This window comes from Zootoca vivipara, chromosome 7, assembly GCF_963506605.1.
Source record: "Zootoca vivipara chromosome 7, rZooViv1.1, whole genome shotgun sequence".
NCBI lineage: Eukaryota > Metazoa > Chordata > Lepidosauria > Squamata > Lacertidae > Zootoca > Zootoca vivipara.
The window spans coordinates 70,053,269-70,071,513 of NC_083282.1; the positions used below are offsets into that span (position 1 = coordinate 70,053,269).

General features: G+C 43.1%; 1 protein-coding gene across 1 annotated transcript in view; it reads left to right on the top strand.

Annotated features, from left to right (window-relative positions):
• L3MBTL1 (L3MBTL histone methyl-lysine binding protein 1) overlaps nt 1–10,165 on the top strand; it is a 31,377-nt gene extending 21,212 nt beyond the window's left edge. The window contains exons 12-21 of the mRNA XM_035123728.2: nt 164–240; nt 841–926; nt 1,387–1,497; nt 1,743–1,857; nt 2,514–2,610; nt 3,522–3,719; nt 4,446–4,492; nt 6,042–6,199; nt 6,630–6,692; nt 7,363–10,165. Coding sequence (XP_034979619.2) covers nt 164–240; nt 841–926; nt 1,387–1,497; nt 1,743–1,857; nt 2,514–2,610; nt 3,522–3,719; nt 4,446–4,492; nt 6,042–6,199; nt 6,630–6,692; nt 7,363–7,497 — 1,087 coding nt within the window. The 3' untranslated portion in view covers nt 7,498–10,165. The remainder of the gene's footprint in view (nt 1–163; nt 241–840; nt 927–1,386; nt 1,498–1,742; nt 1,858–2,513; nt 2,611–3,521; nt 3,720–4,445; nt 4,493–6,041; nt 6,200–6,629; nt 6,693–7,362) is intronic.
• The last annotated feature ends 8,080 nt before the right edge of the window (nt 10,166–18,245 follow it).

Below are 18,245 nucleotides of genomic sequence, written 5' to 3' on the forward strand. Positions count from 1 at the left end.
ACTACTTGGCTGGAGAACTGCATATCAAAATTTGGAGCAGTTTGCACTTTGAAGGATGACTGTGTTTCAGTTTGCATATTCTTTTGGAAAGTGTACATTTGGTAGCTTTGCCTTTAAATGCAGATTTAATCAAATTTCTCCCCTTCCACTATTTGTATTGCAGGTGTGACCCCAGCAGTCCCTACATCCACCCGGTTGGTTGGTGTCAGGAACATGGGAAGCCCCTCACTCCTCCACAAGGTGAATACACAATTGTTGTCTGTTCTGCTTCTTACTGCAGCTGCTTCCACACCACACAAGACATGCCCATTGGGCCATATTGCTTGGTACTGTTATCAATTGCACGTTTTTAAAGTTTTTGACCACCTAGAAACTCACGGTAATATTCACACAAACTACACATCCATGTGGACATGATCTCCACATCAGAAAAAGTAAAGCAGCTGAAAGTCTTTGCTGAAATGGATGTCAGCGCAGGATTTGCTGGAGCAGAGTTAGAACAATCTCTCAAAAATCCTATGATTATTCAGTTCATGGCCGATTTTAAAGCAGGTGCCTTTGGGCTGGTGCCTGCGTTCCCATCGGTGTATTGCTTATTTCTTAAACTTCATTTAGAAATAGAGCAGAACATTCCATAAATCAGTTGTAAAGCCTACCTTTGTAGAGCATGACGGGCTGAAAGCCGTGGGGTGGACAAACATTGCGGGGGAACCCACTATATAGGCCAGTGATTTGCACACAGCTAATACTGGCCATCTTGAGTTCCTGAGAGCTTATTGCAACTAGTGAAGGATTCTCTCTAGCAAAAGCCTGTCATCTGGCAGACCCTTTCATTTCCAGACTACCCTGATCCTGAGAACTTCAGCTGGGAAAAATACTTGGCGGAAACAGGTGCTTCTGCGGTGCCAACTTGGGCCTTTAAAGTGGTGAGTAGTCTCTACCATACATAAGCAAACATTTCCAGGAAGGGTTGTGGCAATGGTGGTGAAATGGGTACAGGCGAGGAATCTGACCTTGATGCATGTCCCGTGCAAATGCTCACAATGCAACTTTACACAAAGGTTAGGGCTCTCAGTGGCTACGCCTCATGATGGGTCTGTTACCTCCAGTATTGGAAGCAGTATGCCTCTCAATATCGGTTGCTAAGGATCCCAAGCAGGAGAGTGCTATTGGGCTCATGTCCTGCCTCTGAGTTTCCAATAAGCATTTGATTGGCTAGTGTGGGAGTCTAATCCAGCCGGGTTGAATTCAGGTTTAATTTTAGCAATCTGCAAGGCTTCACACACTTGGCATTGTGCCAAACTAGTAAACATTTCAAGTCCATCGCTCTGCAGATATGGATGGATAGATAACTGTTCCAACCACCCCATTCTCTTCCCACTCCAGAGGCAGCCCCACGGCTTCCTGATCAACATGAGGTTGGAGGCAGTGGACCGAAGAACTCCCTCCCTGATCCGAGCAGCCTGTGTGGAAGATGTAGAAGACTACAGGGTAAAGGTGAGTTTCTTCCTTGCTCAGTGCTTATACCTTATTAGTGAATCACTGAAATATAGGGCCAGTTCTTAATAGGGGTGGTTGGTCTACATTGGAAGCAAGAGCAAATCTTCTGATATAACATTGAAGAAGCAGCCCTGGATGCATGTGTGTCTCCGAACATGCTTGTTGCCGTCCTCCATGCTGGTTTAATGCTCAGGAGATGGATTTCTAAGTCTAATGGTAACCTGTTGATTTGTGCCCTACAGATCCATTTTGATGGCTGGAGCCATGTCTACGATTTCTGGATAGACTCGGACCACCCAGACATTCACCCGGTGGGGTGGTGCTCAAAAACTGGGCATCCACTGCAGCCTCCTCTCAGTAAGGACAAATATTGTGCATGGTGCAAGCGTTCGCTGCAGCTCTGTTTAGCATATAGCAGCAGTAGCAAACTCAGGTCCCCAAAGCCTAGCTCACACATCAATTTTAAAACCACAGTTTAAAGTGTATTGGTCACACTGTTAAAAATAGTGGGCACTTCTCCTCTGGTCTCACTGCTGCCACACTGCTGGGAGTTAAGCCATGGTTTGGCTTAGTGTTACATCCAAAGCAGACTTTTGGTTTGTTTCTCCCCAACAAGCTATGAGTGGTAAGCCAATAACAGACCATGGTTATAGCTCTTGGTTTGGAGAGAAGCAAAACATGCAACCAGTTTTGAACATAATGCTAAACCAATGGTTCCAGCAGTGTGTCAGGAGCAATGAAAGTGGGAGGTAATTTTCAGACTGAACATTTCCTCTTTCATGAAATCCATAGCATGCATTCACCTTTAAGGCACAGTTGAGCTATGGTTTAAAGTGGTGTTTGAAGGATGCCTATGACCGTCTTGGTGGTTGTCCAGGGTTTCAGACAAGGGACATTCCTAATCCTATGTGGAGATGTTGCGGATTGAACCAGGGATCTTTCTGAATGCAAAGCAGATGTCCTTCCTCTAGAAATCTTAATCTGGATCTTTTTTTTCTCCCCTTCTTGTGCAGGGCCAAAGGAACCTGTCTCTTCTGCCAATGGGAGCTGTCCAACTTTGGCCTGCAAGACCCTCCCCACCACCAAGAGTTCCAAATACAGCTTTCACAGGTGAGCTCTTGCCATAAGGTACAGAGGGAACTCATCGCTAAGTCTACTGCTGTAGGCTGCATTCCCCAGGTTCCCACTACCCATAGCCAAGGAAACAAGTACTGTGGTGGCCCATGCAGCTTACCTGGAATATGTGTTGTCAAAGTAAGTTAATTGTGCTACACCTGCACAACTTGTGGCTCACCAAGACTGTATCCACCAGCCATGTGTGGAAGCTGGTAGCAGAAAAGACAGTCACGGCCACATACGTAAATAGAAACCAAATTTAACAGAAACAAATATATTGTGAAATTCCCTGAAACGAGAGGTAATCGGAAAAAATAAAAATATATAAGGAGCTAAGGATATCAGAAAACTAATAGTAACGACTGATATAGAAATAGTTAACGAAAATAATCAAAGCCTTAACGGGATGCTGGCTACAACCTCGTTTCACTGCGATTAACAGTTTCCTCAGAAGGAAATTGAAAGGACTGTATTTTCAATAAGCATCATTCAAAAATCAAGAGTAAGGAAACACTAATTTTGCATATTCAAGGCCTAAGATGCAGGCAAAAAAGGGGATTCAAATTAAGCTATATAGCTTTCTAAAAAAACTCAAAGCCTGGGCTATGTTAACACCATTCAAAGATAAAGGGTAAGAAAACTCAGATTTTGCATTCTCAAGGCCTGAAACGCAGACAAACAAGGGGTTCTAATTAAGCTTTATAGCTTTCTGAAAAACTCAAAGTCTGGGCTGCGAGAGCTCCATGATCCCTGGGGAGATACAGTACATTGTTGTTAGGTTGCATTTGGCTTGATAGATCGGAGGTTGGATGCGGTTGTGTCTTTTGTGGCATCTGCCCCTATATGCGACAGCTGTCAACCATACTCAGAACTAAGCACTCCTTTCTGCTTCTCCTGTTCTCCAGGAAGTGTCCAACCCCCGGTTGCGATGGCTCAGGTCATGTGACCGGGAGATTTACAGCACATTACTGCATCTCAGGGTGCCCCCTGGCAGAGAAGAACCAGGGAAGAATGAAGGCAGATCTCTCAGACACAGAAAACTCCATCCGAAAGAGGAACTTGATCGGCTTCTCTCAGCGGAAGAAATCACGGCACCATGGAAGGTAAGAAGGAAGCTGGTCCTAGTGATACACATGGACTTCCACCCTGAGATTAGTGTATTATCACATGCAAGTGAAATGTTTTTCTCTTCTTTGCTCTGTGTGTGGATGCTCCATAGAACTTAGCCATTTTATATTACCCCTCCATATCTATAGCAAGTTTGGGGAACCTCTGGTGCACAAACCAAAGGCAAGCCCCCCACTCCACACTTCTCTGTCTGGACCATGTTGTTCCCCAGGCCACGCCCCCTACTAGCCCTGTTTTACACCCTCCTTGTTTCCCCCTAGGTAGGATGTGTCCTTGAATTCCAATAACACCTCTTGCTTGCTTGCTGGGAGGCTAGAGATGGGTGTGTGATTGTGTGTAGAAACTAGCCTACTGACATGCTTCAGGGTGGAACTCAACATAGTGCTAAAAGGCTTGTTCCCATCAGCACAAGATTTCCGCCCCCCAAGCTGTTCTGCGGGTTCTTTCAACCTTTCAGAGTGGATTTGGGAGAGGTGCTGGGGAGGAAAGATGGGGCTGAGCCCCACTGGACTAGCTTCTGCTAATGGAACTGAATCCAGCCCTATATCTGCAAATGCCTTGACATACAGAGGCCTGGTTCAGACAATTCTCCCCTGACCTTAAAAAGATGTGTGAACCAGGGTTCAGTAAATGGAGTTTACCATAACTTGTCATCTTTCAATCTGTCCATTTTGAAGATGAAGCTTGATTTATTTCTCTAGGGGACGACCTCCGAAATACCGGAAAATCCAGCAGGAAGACTTCCAAAGTAAGGGCATATTATCTCTGGCAAAGAAAGAGCTCCTCCTATAAGAGTGTGTTAAAAGGTGGACAGACAATACAACAGGGCTCTTTTTAGATCCTTAACAAATGGACAAAATGCACTTTTCAGTAAAAAATATATACTGTATAGATTGCAGTTTAAATTAGAAACAACACACCTAAGACGTGCATTTTAAATATGATTTGTATTTTACATTTTGATCAGTATCTTTGTTAAGAAACGGATTGTTGCTTCCCGCATAAATGCATGTTTATGCTGTTTAGATGACTGTGCGTATCAGCAGTGACTAAAATCTTCCTAAAATGGAATGTGAGAAGGGTTAAGATGCTACTGAGATGCTTCTAGGACTTCTGTAAGCCAAAAGCTTGCACCCACATCTCTGCAAGCCACCTCTCCCTTAGCCCTTTGCACTGCATCCTTTTCAGTGCTAAAAGCTGTCAGCCTGGGCAGTTTCCAGGAAGGCTTCTCCCAACAACCAGATGGTGATTCCTGATAGGTTCCTTAAGTCCTACTTCATATGATTGTCTATGCCGGGGTTGGGGAACCTGTGGCCCTTCAGGTGATGTTGGATGACTTCCCTCATCCCTGCCCATTTGCTGAGCTGGCTGGGGATTATGGGAGCAAAAGTTGAACAATTTCTAGCCAGCCACATGCACATTTAGGTTGCAGTTTAAATAAGTGCCTAGATGCACATCCCTGAAAGGGTTGCAAATCGGCCTGGATGGATGGAGCAGAACCAGGAGGAAAAGAAGGAAGGAAGGAAGCCCAGCTGGGGTGCAGTGATTCTGTGACATGGACATTGCTGGATTTACGTATAAGCTAAACAGGCTATAGCTTAGGGCCCCACTCTCTTGGGGCCCCCCAAAAAAAAATCAAAGGGGAAAGAACTGGATGTACATTTCCAAAATATAAGATTAAAAACAAATAAAATAAAACCTACATACAGCAACAGTGTTTTGTGTTGTGTAGGCTCCTATGATTTAAGTCATGGGCCCTGCCTGCTCCCTCAAATATCACTGGTTTGCTCATTTCCATATACAGGGTGCCTACATTCTGCATGTGCAAATGGCTTTAGTGCAATTGTCACTGTTTTTTGTGTTGAATATATGCTATATGGTAATTTATGGACCTAATAGGTATATTAGGTCCATAAATTACCATATAGCATATATTCAACACAAAAAAACAGTGACAATGTGTTGTTGACAAAGGACAGCTGGACATATAAAGGGCCCCATTACCTTCAGTAGCTTAGGGCCTCATCAAACCTAAATCCGGCCCTGGACACAGAGCACAGGCATTGGAAGGATTTAGCTTCACTCATGCACCGCTTCCATGGATTTATTTTGCAGGAAGCCTAGCTTTTAACACATGGGTTTGCTGCTGTGCTGTTAGGTCCTGCTTGGCCCTGAATCTCTTCCAGGCTTCACAAATCATTCAGACGTTATTAGCATAAGCTCTAAGAGAAGGGGAGGAGGAAGGGCATCTTTCTTTGCGTGTTAGCCTGACTTGATGCTTTGAATGTCATTGCCAGCTATTTCTTCAGACAATATGCACCAGTCTCTCTTTATGTCAGCCTTGTCAGCGCACCCAGACCGTTCCCTCTCCCTCTGCTGGGAACAGCACTGTAAGCTTCTGCCTGGAGTGGCTGGGATCACAGCATCTACTGTAGCCAAGTGGACCATTGATGAGGTGAGCAATTCCTCTTGCCGTTATCATTACTGTTGATTATTTCGACCCCACTTTGTAAACAAAACATACACGAGATGCCTTATTTCACATCAGTATATAATACAAAGCAAAGTAAAAAATGCAGCCCCCCCAAAAAAAGACAAACAAAATGGAACAGGAATTTTAAGCAGCACCAGAATGCACAATAACATGATTTTTATACAAAGGCCAGATTAAATAAAACCATCTGGAACATTTGGGAGTCTGGTTTTGCGGTTGGTTTGGTTGTAAGTTGTTTTGGGTTGCCCTGGGCAAAAAAATGGTGACTAACAAATTCAATCAATGGTAATAATTCATAGGTTTTCTCTGAAAGGCAGTGGGGGCAGAGAGAGAAAGGGAAGTGCTTGTTTCCATTCCCTAAGTTATTTCCTGTTGTGTCTTTTCTGCAAAGGTCTTCAGCTTCGTACAGACACTGACAGGTTGTGAGGACCAAGCAAAACTCTTCAAGGACGAGGTAAAGATATGGGATTGGGACATAGTCTCTTGGAGTGGAAATTCCATTGGTATTTGGAGAATGATGCAGTGGTAGAACCATCAATTGCAGGCTGGTCCTAGAAGCCAATCCTGGCAACACCGCATCCTGTTTGGTATATAGTTTCCCCTCTGTTCCATTTCCTCAGAGATAAAACCAAAAGAGATGGGATTGATACATTGTGGCTAACATTTTAAATATCTGACATCTGTGAAGTAAATTCCATATTTTCATGTGCAAACATATATAATAGCACCATGAGGATCACAGTCAGGAATTGTACAAACAGGCAAAACCATCAGGAGCCTTTTCCTGTTGGTCTGGCTGAGAGTTACATGACAACCACCTTCCTGGGGACAAAGCCACTCTCCTACCTCTTGTATCAAACATGATTTAGTTTTGGCCCACAGCAAGCAGGAGAGGAGAGCTGGTCCAGAGAGAGGATAGCAGGAGGCCTAGTGACTCCTTCCACTATATAGCTACAAAGCAATGAGTTTTATGAATGAGTATCATACATTCTGAAAGGTTCCATACAATAAAATCACTCAGCAGAATCCAGCAATGAAAACACTGTTGCATAACATCCTTGCTATGTGTACACTTGCATGAGAGAGAAGCAGGCACCTTCAACCGTCTCTCTTTTCCTCCCCAGATGATTGATGGAGAGGCATTCCTTCTGCTGACTCAGACTGACATTGTGAAGATCATGAGCGTCAAACTTGGACCAGCACTTAAAATCTACAATGCTATCCTCATGTTCAAAAATGCTGATGATACCTTGAAGTGAACCACCCTTTGACTTTTCTCCCACGTGGGAGCTGCCAAACTCTCTGTCTCGGCAGAGTAGAGACCTTCCTGGCTGCTGCAGCTGTAAAATCCTGCCAACTTGCTCTCTCTTTGAGTCTTCGTCTTTGTTTACATGCCAAATCCATTCCCTGTCTGTCTTCCTCCAGCCAGCCTTTCCAAATACTGCCCTGATCCTGTCTAGCAGTGGAGCTCCAGCACTGACCTGCCCAATCTCACAGACCCTATTCTCCTGATGGTTTTAAAGGCACACACAACAGGAATTTGGAGATTTGGTTTGCTATCGGATTTAACCTGCCTTGAATTTAACTTGCTCAGCTGCCCAGGTTCTTACATTATAAAGTGTGCCTGGATTCACATGAAGCAGAAGAGGAAAATATCTACAAATGGATTACTGGCGTGATCACCAAATGGCAGCACGCACTGGGAAGCACCTCTGATGTTTCAGGGCAAAAGTCAGTCTTTTTAATCATCAGGGATTCGATCGTGAACTTCACAAGGGGCAGAGTATCTACAATATATCCAGGGACTGGCTGAAGCACTAAATGTTGGTCCTTCCAAGACAGGCCACAGGACTAAGTACATTATTGATGAAGGAATCCATCCTAACAATTCTGGAGTCATTGCTGCTGTTGCAAAAAAAAAAAAAGGAAAAAAATTGGTGCTCAGAATTTTTAGACTTGTAATATTGCCATGCTACTCATGGAGGATGAGAGAAACAAAGAAGATCATGTAATAATGTTCCTTGGTTTAACTTCTGTTCCTTCTGCAAAGCGCACTTCAAGCAATTTTTTCTTTTTAATACAAAAAAATGTGTGGGAGCAGAGTGTCACAGAAAACAAGTGAACTAGCAACATTAGTACTTCAAGCAAAAGCATTCTTCTGATCCATGGGAGGAGTGACTGCTGTTAGGAATAGCCAGCTAACGTCGTTCTGACCTGGCGGGTGCTGCATTGTATGAGAAAAAGAAAACAGATTCTGTACAACGCAGCCATTCTTAATTTCTTCGTTCTGGACATGTCAGCTGTGCCCCATCAATCCATATTTAGTTCAGTGTGTGCCAAATGTTTACATTCAGCTGCTTGACTGTGTCCCTTGAAAACAAGAAGCTGGCTTTAAAAAAAAGTTTTTTACCATATGGATACAATGTGAGCCTGAGCTTTCAAGCTTTTGAAAATAATTAAGCTGTTGACCACATGGGTTTTTTCCCCCTGTGCCCCCTTGATGTTGACTAATGAAGCAAGGACAGAGGTTGTTCTGATGAGCTACTTTCCCTATAGTGTAGCCATGTGACAAAAAGGCTCAGGTTGCAACATCAGTTCTACCCTTAGATAGTGAGGAACTGGCCTCAGGCGGCAGACTTCTGAATGCCGTTAAAGGACAGCTACTATCCTGCTAATGTATTCTTGTTTGTTTGATGGAGGTTGGAGAGCCATATGAATTTTCCACCTCCAGTGCCAAAATATCTTGGAATGGTCCTATAGAGTTGGGGAATCCCTTCTAATTTCAGCAGTCCTGGATTTAATTCTGGACCTTTTCCACTCCATTCTCCATCAGCTATCTCACTTGACGGTGGTCCCATGTAATAAATTTTGATTGAAGGCTTCCATACACAAGCAGTGATTTGGATCTAGGTCTCTTAGACCCAAATCCAACGCTCTTCCCATTTGCTACAAAGCATTCTTAGTGTATTTCTTAGTGTATGAACCTCCTTAAGACCAACTTAAGGGGGTTTTTTTGGTCTCCCTTAAGTCTGTGAAGGAAAGTCTAAAGTTTCTTAACCATACATACACCAGCAGCATGTATAATATCAGTGTGGTCTGCGAAGCCCACTTTCTAATGTTTGGGTCAAATTCATGCTAAGCTTCCCATGGAAATGCAGCATTTTGACTCTGATATTATTGAATACTTGATCACTATTTAGGTTTCTTTTTTAACTGCTGGCTGCTTGCTGTTCCAAGATAAATTTATATCTTGATTTCTCTCTCTCTCATGGCAAACATTTCTTTTTTTAGCAAGTTTCCTGCTGATTGCGAAATATCTTTCCTTTGACTCCCCCTTCTGTTTGCTTGTTAGGAGGCAGATTACTGGGGAAAAGGACATTTTTCATTTTTGAATCAAATCATGCTGCTGGATGGTGCCAAACTATCCCCATATCCAAAGAGGTGCTCTTTTTAGTCAACCAGGAAAGATGAAGAAGGAAAGAACCACTTGACGTGCCCAGGTGATTCTTGGCGGGTTTTAAGAGGAAAACTTCCCCCTTTTAAAAATAAATAAATAAATGTCCAGTTTGCTGTTTTAGCTGCTTATATAAAGATCAGCCAGCATATGTGTAGGAAACAAGTCCTACCAAGCAAGATTTTGTATCACTAACATTCTTATTATGAATGTTCTTATTAACATTAATTTTAAATCTCCAGTTATGTATACATTCCTCTTGTATTTGAGACAGGGACTTTGCCAACTCAGTGGATGGATTGCTGGGAGTTGCAAGGTGTTTGTCTCTGAATTTAAAACTGGATGAGGAGGAATATGACTGGTTCGGGACACACTCTGCTAAGCAGAGGTCTTTAGGTGCTGTTAAGGTCACTTGAAAGAAACAGGAAGTGCTTAATGGTGTTGAGGCCATCTTTGCTATTGTCCTACTGGAACTATAGCCATCAAGAAAATGGCTTCTTTTATGTCATTTTGAGACACTTGATGGGCCAGTTTGCCTCTCTGCCTCTTCAAAGGTTTGAGCCTATGTTGTTTGGCTCAGGTGAAATGTAATTTTCTGATGGGTCTTGTACGCTGAACTGCAACAGGTGGCCCCTTGAGGTCCTCGGTGCCAAATGGTTATTCATGTAGGCTTTTGGATTTGGGCACATAATCTGTCCTAGGTTTCACACTGAATCCCATTTCCCCACTCTGTCATGCTGGCTACTGAGCAAGTTGAACTTGATTTGCACCAGGAATGGAGTCTAGATAGTGCACTGCTTCCATTGACCCCAAGTTCCTCCAGAGAAGAAAATTATCCTTAATTGGAAGTGTGTAGAATGTGCAATCTAATACTGTGTGCTTGTGTTTTTCTGTATGTATGTGTGGGAGACAGAAACAATTATTTTAGTTGTAAGGAATATGCACACTTTTAAGTAACTCCAGCCCTCACCACCCATTCCCATTCATCTACTGTCGTAGGTGTGCAACCTCATACTTCTTGTCCTTCTGAGGCAATTGCACAGATGGCTAAGGGATATTTCCTGCTATAATATGGTTGGAACCTTATATTTGATGTAAAGCAAAGGTAGCCAATATGATGCCCTCCAGATGTTTTGGACTCGAACTCCCATCAGTCCTAGACAGCATGGCCAACCATCAGGGAAGATGGGAGCTGGAGTCCAGAACACCTGGAGGGCATCATATTGGCTACCCCTGGTATAAAGAAACCAAAGTTACAGGTGAAACTTAGAAAATTAGAATATCGTCAAAAAGTGCATTTATTTCAGTAATGCAACTTTTTATTTTTTATTTTTATTTTTATTTTTACAAATGCTTTCTTTTGGAAATTCCACAGTAATAAAACAAAGAGTTACAATAATACGAAAATAAACATCACTATTACATTTCATTAATTACATTCCATTTATAATTGACCTGCCTAATGACAAATAATAACAATTACAACAAATAAAGGCTTGACATATCTTGCTTTGCATGTCATGCATCTATCTCATATATTGGTTTTTCACCTTTTAAGTCGCATTACTGAAATAAATGCACTTTTCGACGATATTCTAGTTTTTCGAGTTTCACCTGCAAACCCCAATGTGTGCATGTATGTGAGAGAGGGCTAAAATGAAACTACCTTTTCTGTGTTTGCTCATTGCTATTTCTGCACATGTTGCTGCCAAGCATTTGCTCAGAAAGGAAGCGAGTGTCAGAGAGAGAGGAGGCAGCCTGGACCTCGACAGATTCTGTCTTGAAACCTTTGGCACCTCCAAGTGGCAGGGCTGATGAAGACCTCGGCCAGAGGCCCTAGAGAGCTTCTGCCAATCTGAACAGATGGCAGAACTCTAGATGGATCTTGCAATATATAAGGCAGCCCATTTTATACTGCTTGTATGTCCAGTTCCATTTGTTGTTTTTCTTATGTTTAGGAATACTGGAGAACTAAGAGAAGCACCAGACTGGTTCTTAGAACCTCACCTCAGTAGGCCATTTCCCGCTCTGGCACTACTGTTGTCAGTAGAATTATGAGCTGAAAGACTAGGAGTTATTTTGTCTCAAGAATCTAAATAATAGCTCCTTTTTGTGGGGAGCTAATGGCAGCTAAAATGTCTCCTGAGCGGAATACTCCCATGAGTCCTCAGGTTCTGTACTTGTATGCTAGTCAATTCCTCCTTAGTAGGCTTGAGGTCATTTCTTCTAAGACCAAGTGAGACAATCAGCCAGGCACCAATCCCAGGGGCCAAGGAGCACCCCCCATTTGCTAATGGCAATATACTGAGTTATGATTATACAGAGTAAAGGTTACAATGATTTCACAAGGGTGCTGCACAGAGATCTCTTCTAATTATTCTTTGCATTGCTGTTGCTGGAATGATTTATGTAGCCCATCAAGAGATTTAGATCCCTGTTCTTGTTAATAACTGGTGGGAATCAGTAAAATCTTGACACTAATTCTGGAGTCACTCTGTGATATGGAACATCAGGTTTCATAAAAGATCAAGCCAGAAAATCTGGGAGAAAGACATTAGAATTACTTGTTTGCAGAGGGATCCTTGTGTTGAGGACACTAGCTTCTTAATCCGTGAAAATCCATGGGTTGAAGCACACCTAAACTTACACTGAATCATGGCTGAGTTGTACCGTGGAGGGGTATAGAGCAGGGACCGCATAACCTCTGGGTTTTGTTTTGTATTTGTTAAAAACACATTACATTATAAAGAATCAATTCACAATATGGTAAAGGCTAGTGTGTATGGCAGGAGGGGTGTGTGAGAGTAGTTACTCATCTGTAATTAAGATGCAAGCTATCCCCAGTCGCAAGCAGTCACATTCCTCACAATTGCCACAATCCAGTCATGCCTATATGCAGCAAACAGTTACCTATTGTTGGACTACAACTCCCATCACCCCAGACATCATTGCCAATGATAAGGGATGATGTGCATTGTAGTGCAAGAGCTGAAGGGCACCATGATTACTGCCGCGAGCTGGTTGGTGCTATAGTTCAGTTACTGATTGGGTTTATTCATGAGTAGCCCTCACTTCTGTATCAGGCTAGGACCTCTAGCAATGAGTGTATTATCTGGGGTGGGGGGGAATGCATTTTCTTCTTGGCTACAAAATAGTTCGGTTTGATTGCTCAGAAAATGTCATTGTGTTAGCTTGAAATCTGGGCAGGCTGCGTGGAACAAATGTGAATTTACTGCCTAGAAAACTCTTCACTTTAAAAGGCCTTCTTAACTACTAGCCCAAGACTCATACTCCTCTAGGAACTCTTTATCAGGAGATCTGGTACCCATTGCAGATGTGTGGGCCAGCTAAGGATCCCTTTCACGCTGCAGAAATGACATAGTGTTGCTCAAAGATTGATGTTCCTGTTGCTGAGTCTCAGCCAGAACAGGAATGTGCATTCCTTCCTCTGCACCATTGATTACCCTTGATTACTCCCATCCCAGAAATCCAGTTTTGACATCAACTTCAAGCACTTTTGAAATGCAAAAGTCCAAATCAAAATGATAAGGCAGGTTTACTATTTAGGGCTTATTTGGGGCTTGAGTGCAATGGAAGACAGGAAGTCTTCAAAAACCCTTGATTGATCTTCATCTTTTCCTCTTCCTTTCCCCATGGTCCCTGGGACTGCTGGGTTCACCCTAAATGGGGAGGGAGGGAAAAGTCAGGTAGGTGGCTGTCCAGGCGTGACAAATCCTGCCCAAATGCCCTTTGTTTTAGGGACCAGCTTTCACAGAGGGCAGAGGCGGAGTTTTCAGAAGAAGCATTTTCATGGAACCGAAGCTTTTTTGCACTTTCATTCATTTGCACTTGTTTAATTTGTCTTTTGATATTTGCACCTTTGTGTTTTCATGATGGAAATACTATAATTGTATCCAGTGCAGCTATTCTGGAACTTTGTGTCCTGAGTATACAGAAGGTTAATATTAAAAAAAAAAAAGCAAGATGTGATATGTTTCGTCAGTGTTTTACAATAACAATAAATGTGAATTATGGAATTATACAAATGATATAGAGTTGATGTTTTTGTTGTTTTCAGGGATTTTATTATGAATCATTTAATAATGGTTATGATGATGTATGTAAAATAAAGTTGAAATGAATATTCAAAGTAAACAAAACCTGGAATTCATTGCATTTTTAAAGGCAATGCTCATCATGGGGGAATGACATATTGAATGGGGGAATATGCCCACCATGAGCCCAAACTGCTGACAACATACACCTGAGTAACTCTATTGAGTCTTTGTCACATAGTACACTCACTTCCTTCAAATAATACAGGCTAGAACCTCAACAAAATACAAGAGTAATAGCCTGTCCTTAATGATGTCCACCATGCCTTTCTCCATGTTGGGGTCTTCACCAGAGGCATATATCCAATTTAGCACCAAGTAACCCTCCCATCAGTGCAAGGATTTACCCCCATGCAACAAAACTTTCCTCCCTTTCTTCATCCTAAATCTGTTCTGGGGATTTACCTCTCCAGAGAAGATTTGGGGGAGGGTGTCGGGCACACATGTGGAAAGAGAGAAGGGGGGGCGGGAATTCCTGTTGCACAAGAGAGCCAGTGTGGTGTAGTGGTTAAGAGTGGTAGACTCGTAATCTGGGGGACCGGGTTCGCGTCCCCGCTCCTCCACATGCAGCTGCTGGGTGACCTTGGGCTAGTCACACTTCTCTGAAGTCTCTCAGCCCCACCCACCTCACAGGGTGTCTGTTGTGGGGGAGGAGGGGAAAGGAGAATGTTAGCCGCTTTGAGACTCCTTAGTGTAGTGATAAAGCGGGATATCGAATCCAAGTGTAAATCCTTGCACTGATGGGACAGGTACTTGGTGCTACATTGGCCATAAGCCTTACAATTCAGTCTGATCCCAGTGTGCTGGGCTGGTTGATAACAGGGTCTCCCCAGCTTTTATGGCAGCCCAGTAGCCCCTTTCTCAAGGCTATGGGGCTAGGAAAGTAACATGGCCAGTGGTTCTACTACTACCTCCTTAGGACACTCTAGGGTCATAACCAGTGGGCCAATCCCTTGAGTGTTGAGGTGGTAAGGGAAGCCTCAGAGGCCCTTCTACCTTCCAGCTGGCAGGGAAAGAAGCAGAAACAGCCATAAGTTGGCAGTCCCTCAGATTCCCCATGGAGTCTCAGGAGGCATCTCAATAAACATTCTTTTTAGCTAACTGCTTGAAATAGCAAGTTGGAGCACTTCCCCATGAGTAAAATTAATGCAAGGGGGAGGCATTCCAGTCTGATATTTGTCCCTTGTGTTTTTTATCCTTTATTCTTCTTTGCACTGATTGATTGGTGGGAATGTTTTAAACATGCAGCTACAAACATTAACCACCATCGAATCACCATAATTCACTGTTCACACAAGTGGCCTTGTGTGAGCAATGTAACATCTGCAATGGAGGCACTTAGAAGATTGCATGGGTTACACCTAGGGATGGAAATATTGTGAGATGAACTTTAACTGCCAAAGCAGCTGTGGTAATCTTCTCTGTGTCTCCTTTTGTAATGGACCCCCAAATACAGTACACACACACACACACACACACAATATCTTTGAAAATGCTTCTGCACCTGCTCTTAGAAACATTTGGAGGCCTATGGAAATCCCAAAGTACTGTATTAATAAATATGCCAACTTATGATTGCACTATACTTGACCATTCATTTCTATGCTATAGAATGTGACTACTATGTTTTCCTCCAAGTATAAATAGACGTAAGCAAGAAACAGGGGGCAATTACTGCCTACTGTTAGTGTAATCCAGGCATAGGCAAAGTTGGCCCTCCAGCTGTTTTGGGACTACAAACCCCATCATCCCTGACCACTGGTCCTGTTAGCTAGGGATGATGGGAGTTGTAGTCCCAAAATAGCTGGAGGGCCAACTTTGCCTATGCCTGGTGTAATCTTTTTACAAGCAGAAATACCATCTGAAATACATAGTGGATGCACACAACCTGGATATTTTCTCTGTGCCCACCTTGTGCTCATCATTTTCTTCTGTAAAAGTCCCTAACTTCTTCAGATCTCCACCAAGTTCACACGACTCCTTTGTCCCTCTTTCCAGTTCCTTGCACATCCTCCCCAGTCATCTGTAGCTAGCTGTTAAAAACAGAGCATGAAATGTCTGCATCAGTATGCTGAACTCAGTTTACTGACCCAGAATTCTAGTCACTAATGTTCTAGAGCCAATGTAGTATGGCACCTTGGACTTCAACCAGATTCAGAGCTTTGCTCAGACATGAACTTCTCTTGGGTCCCCCACCATCTCTCTGCCAAATCTACCTCACAGGGGGGTTGCAAGGATAATGGAGGTGCCAAGGGATAAATGGACACCACCACAAGCTTCTTGGAAGGAGGTTGGTATATCGATGTAATTATAGTAATTAAGCAGTGATGATGGTTCTGCTCATAAGAGCTGATACCCCTTGCTGTTGTCCCAAACACAAAACCATGTTTTCACACGCCAATTGTGTGAGACTTAGCCTGCTCTGGCTAGTCTGGAGAAAACCTCCCTTCTCTATGTTTCTGATATTAAGAACTGTTTATGTGAACATATAGGGACCCAGGTGGCGCTGTGGGTTAAATCACGGAGTCTAGGGCTTGCTGATCAGAAGGTCGGCGGTTCGAATCCCTGCAACGGGGTGAGCTCCCGTTGCTTGGTCCCAGCTCCTGCCCACCTAGCAGTTTGAAAGCACATCAAAGTGCAAGTAGATAAATAGGGACCACTCCGGCGGGAAGGTAAACGGCGTTTCCGTGCGCTGCTCTGGTTCACCAGAAGCAGCTTTGTCATGCTGGCCACATGACCCGGAAGCTGTCTGCGGACAAACGCCGGCTCCCTCGGCCTATAGAGCGAGATGAGCGCCGCAACCCCAGAGTCGGACACAACTGGACCTGATGGTCAGGGGCCCCTTTACCTTTACCTTTATGTGAACTTATAGCAGCTATGAGAAAAAGGGCAGTCTCTGTTTTCACTAAGGCAAGACAACAGAGCAAGATAATAGAAGATTCCACTTGTTAACCCTTGCTTGCATCTGTGGCAAGTGACTGATCTGGGTTGTTTAACAATATATGCAAGGACACAAGCCGCCATTTTGGAAGTGTTTGTGCCCATGGCTACAGGCAATGGCCAGATATGCTTTTTTATTGAGAAAAGTGAGCTGGATTTGATGGCTAGATGTGTGTTCTTGTGGTGAATGTTCTCTGCTGTTCTTTAACTGGCCTTTCCAGACTTTTTTATTATTAAAAAAAAACTACTTTCATTATTTAAATTAGTCCAATTATTGCATTGATGGCAATCTGGTGTCAGTCATGTGATGTCCCACCACACATAAAAGAAGGGGATAGATGTACCAATGAAAAACATTTTTTTAAAGAACATCAGGAGATATGAGCTCTTTACATCCTTAAAAAATTCCTTCCAGCAGCACCTTAAAGACCAACTAATAAAGTTTTTTATTTTGGTATGAGCTTTCGTGTGCATGCACACTTCTTCAGATACACTGAAATAGAAGTCCCCAGACGCTTATATGTAGAGAAAGGGTGGGGAGGGGGTATCACTCAGAAGGGTGGTGGAAATGGGTGGTTGACTGACTGATAGCTGTTGACGACTGTAAACGACTGCAAATGGTCTTGCATGAAAAAGCAAAGGGTGAGATGACTGAAGATCGCTTTATCATGTATAATGAGATAAGAATCCAGCGTCTCTGTTCAAACCAGGTCTCTCCATGGTTTTAAGCCTTCAGCTCTCTATATTGGACAAACAGGCCAAACCCTACGCCAAAGGATAAATGGACATAAATCTGACATCAGGAATTACAAGTCAGAGAAACCAGTAGGAGAACACTTCAATCTCCCAGGACATTCTATACAAGATCTCAAAGTAGCTGTTTTACTACAAAAGAATTTCAGAAATAGACTGGAAAGAGAAGTTGCTGAATTGCAACTTATCACCAAGCTTAAAACCATGGAGAGACCTGGTTTGAACAGAGACGTTGGATTCTTATCTCATTATACATGATAAAGCGATCTTCAGTCATCTCACCCCTTGCTTTTTCATGCAAGACCATTTGCAGTCATTTACAGTCGTCAACAGCTATCAGTCAGTCAATCACCCATACCCCTCCCCACCCTTTCTCTACATATAAGCGTCTGGGGACTTCTATTTCAGTGTATCTGAAGAAGTGTGCATGCACACGAAAGCTCATACCAAAATAAAAAACTTATTAGTTGGTCTTTAAGGTGCTGCTGGAAGGATTTTATATATATATTTTGTTTCAACTACGTCAGACCAACACGGCTACCTACCTGTAACTCTTTACATCCTGAAATAGGAAATGCATAGTGTCCAATGAAATTGAAGAAAGGTCGGTTTAGGAGACAATGCTGGGGAGGAGGAAGTAAATTGTGCTGATGTTGGCCACTTTTTCAAACACCAGACTTTAAAGAAGTAAAGTTATAAATTAAAACACAACTTTAGGACGTACTCCCGGGAAAGTGTGATGAGG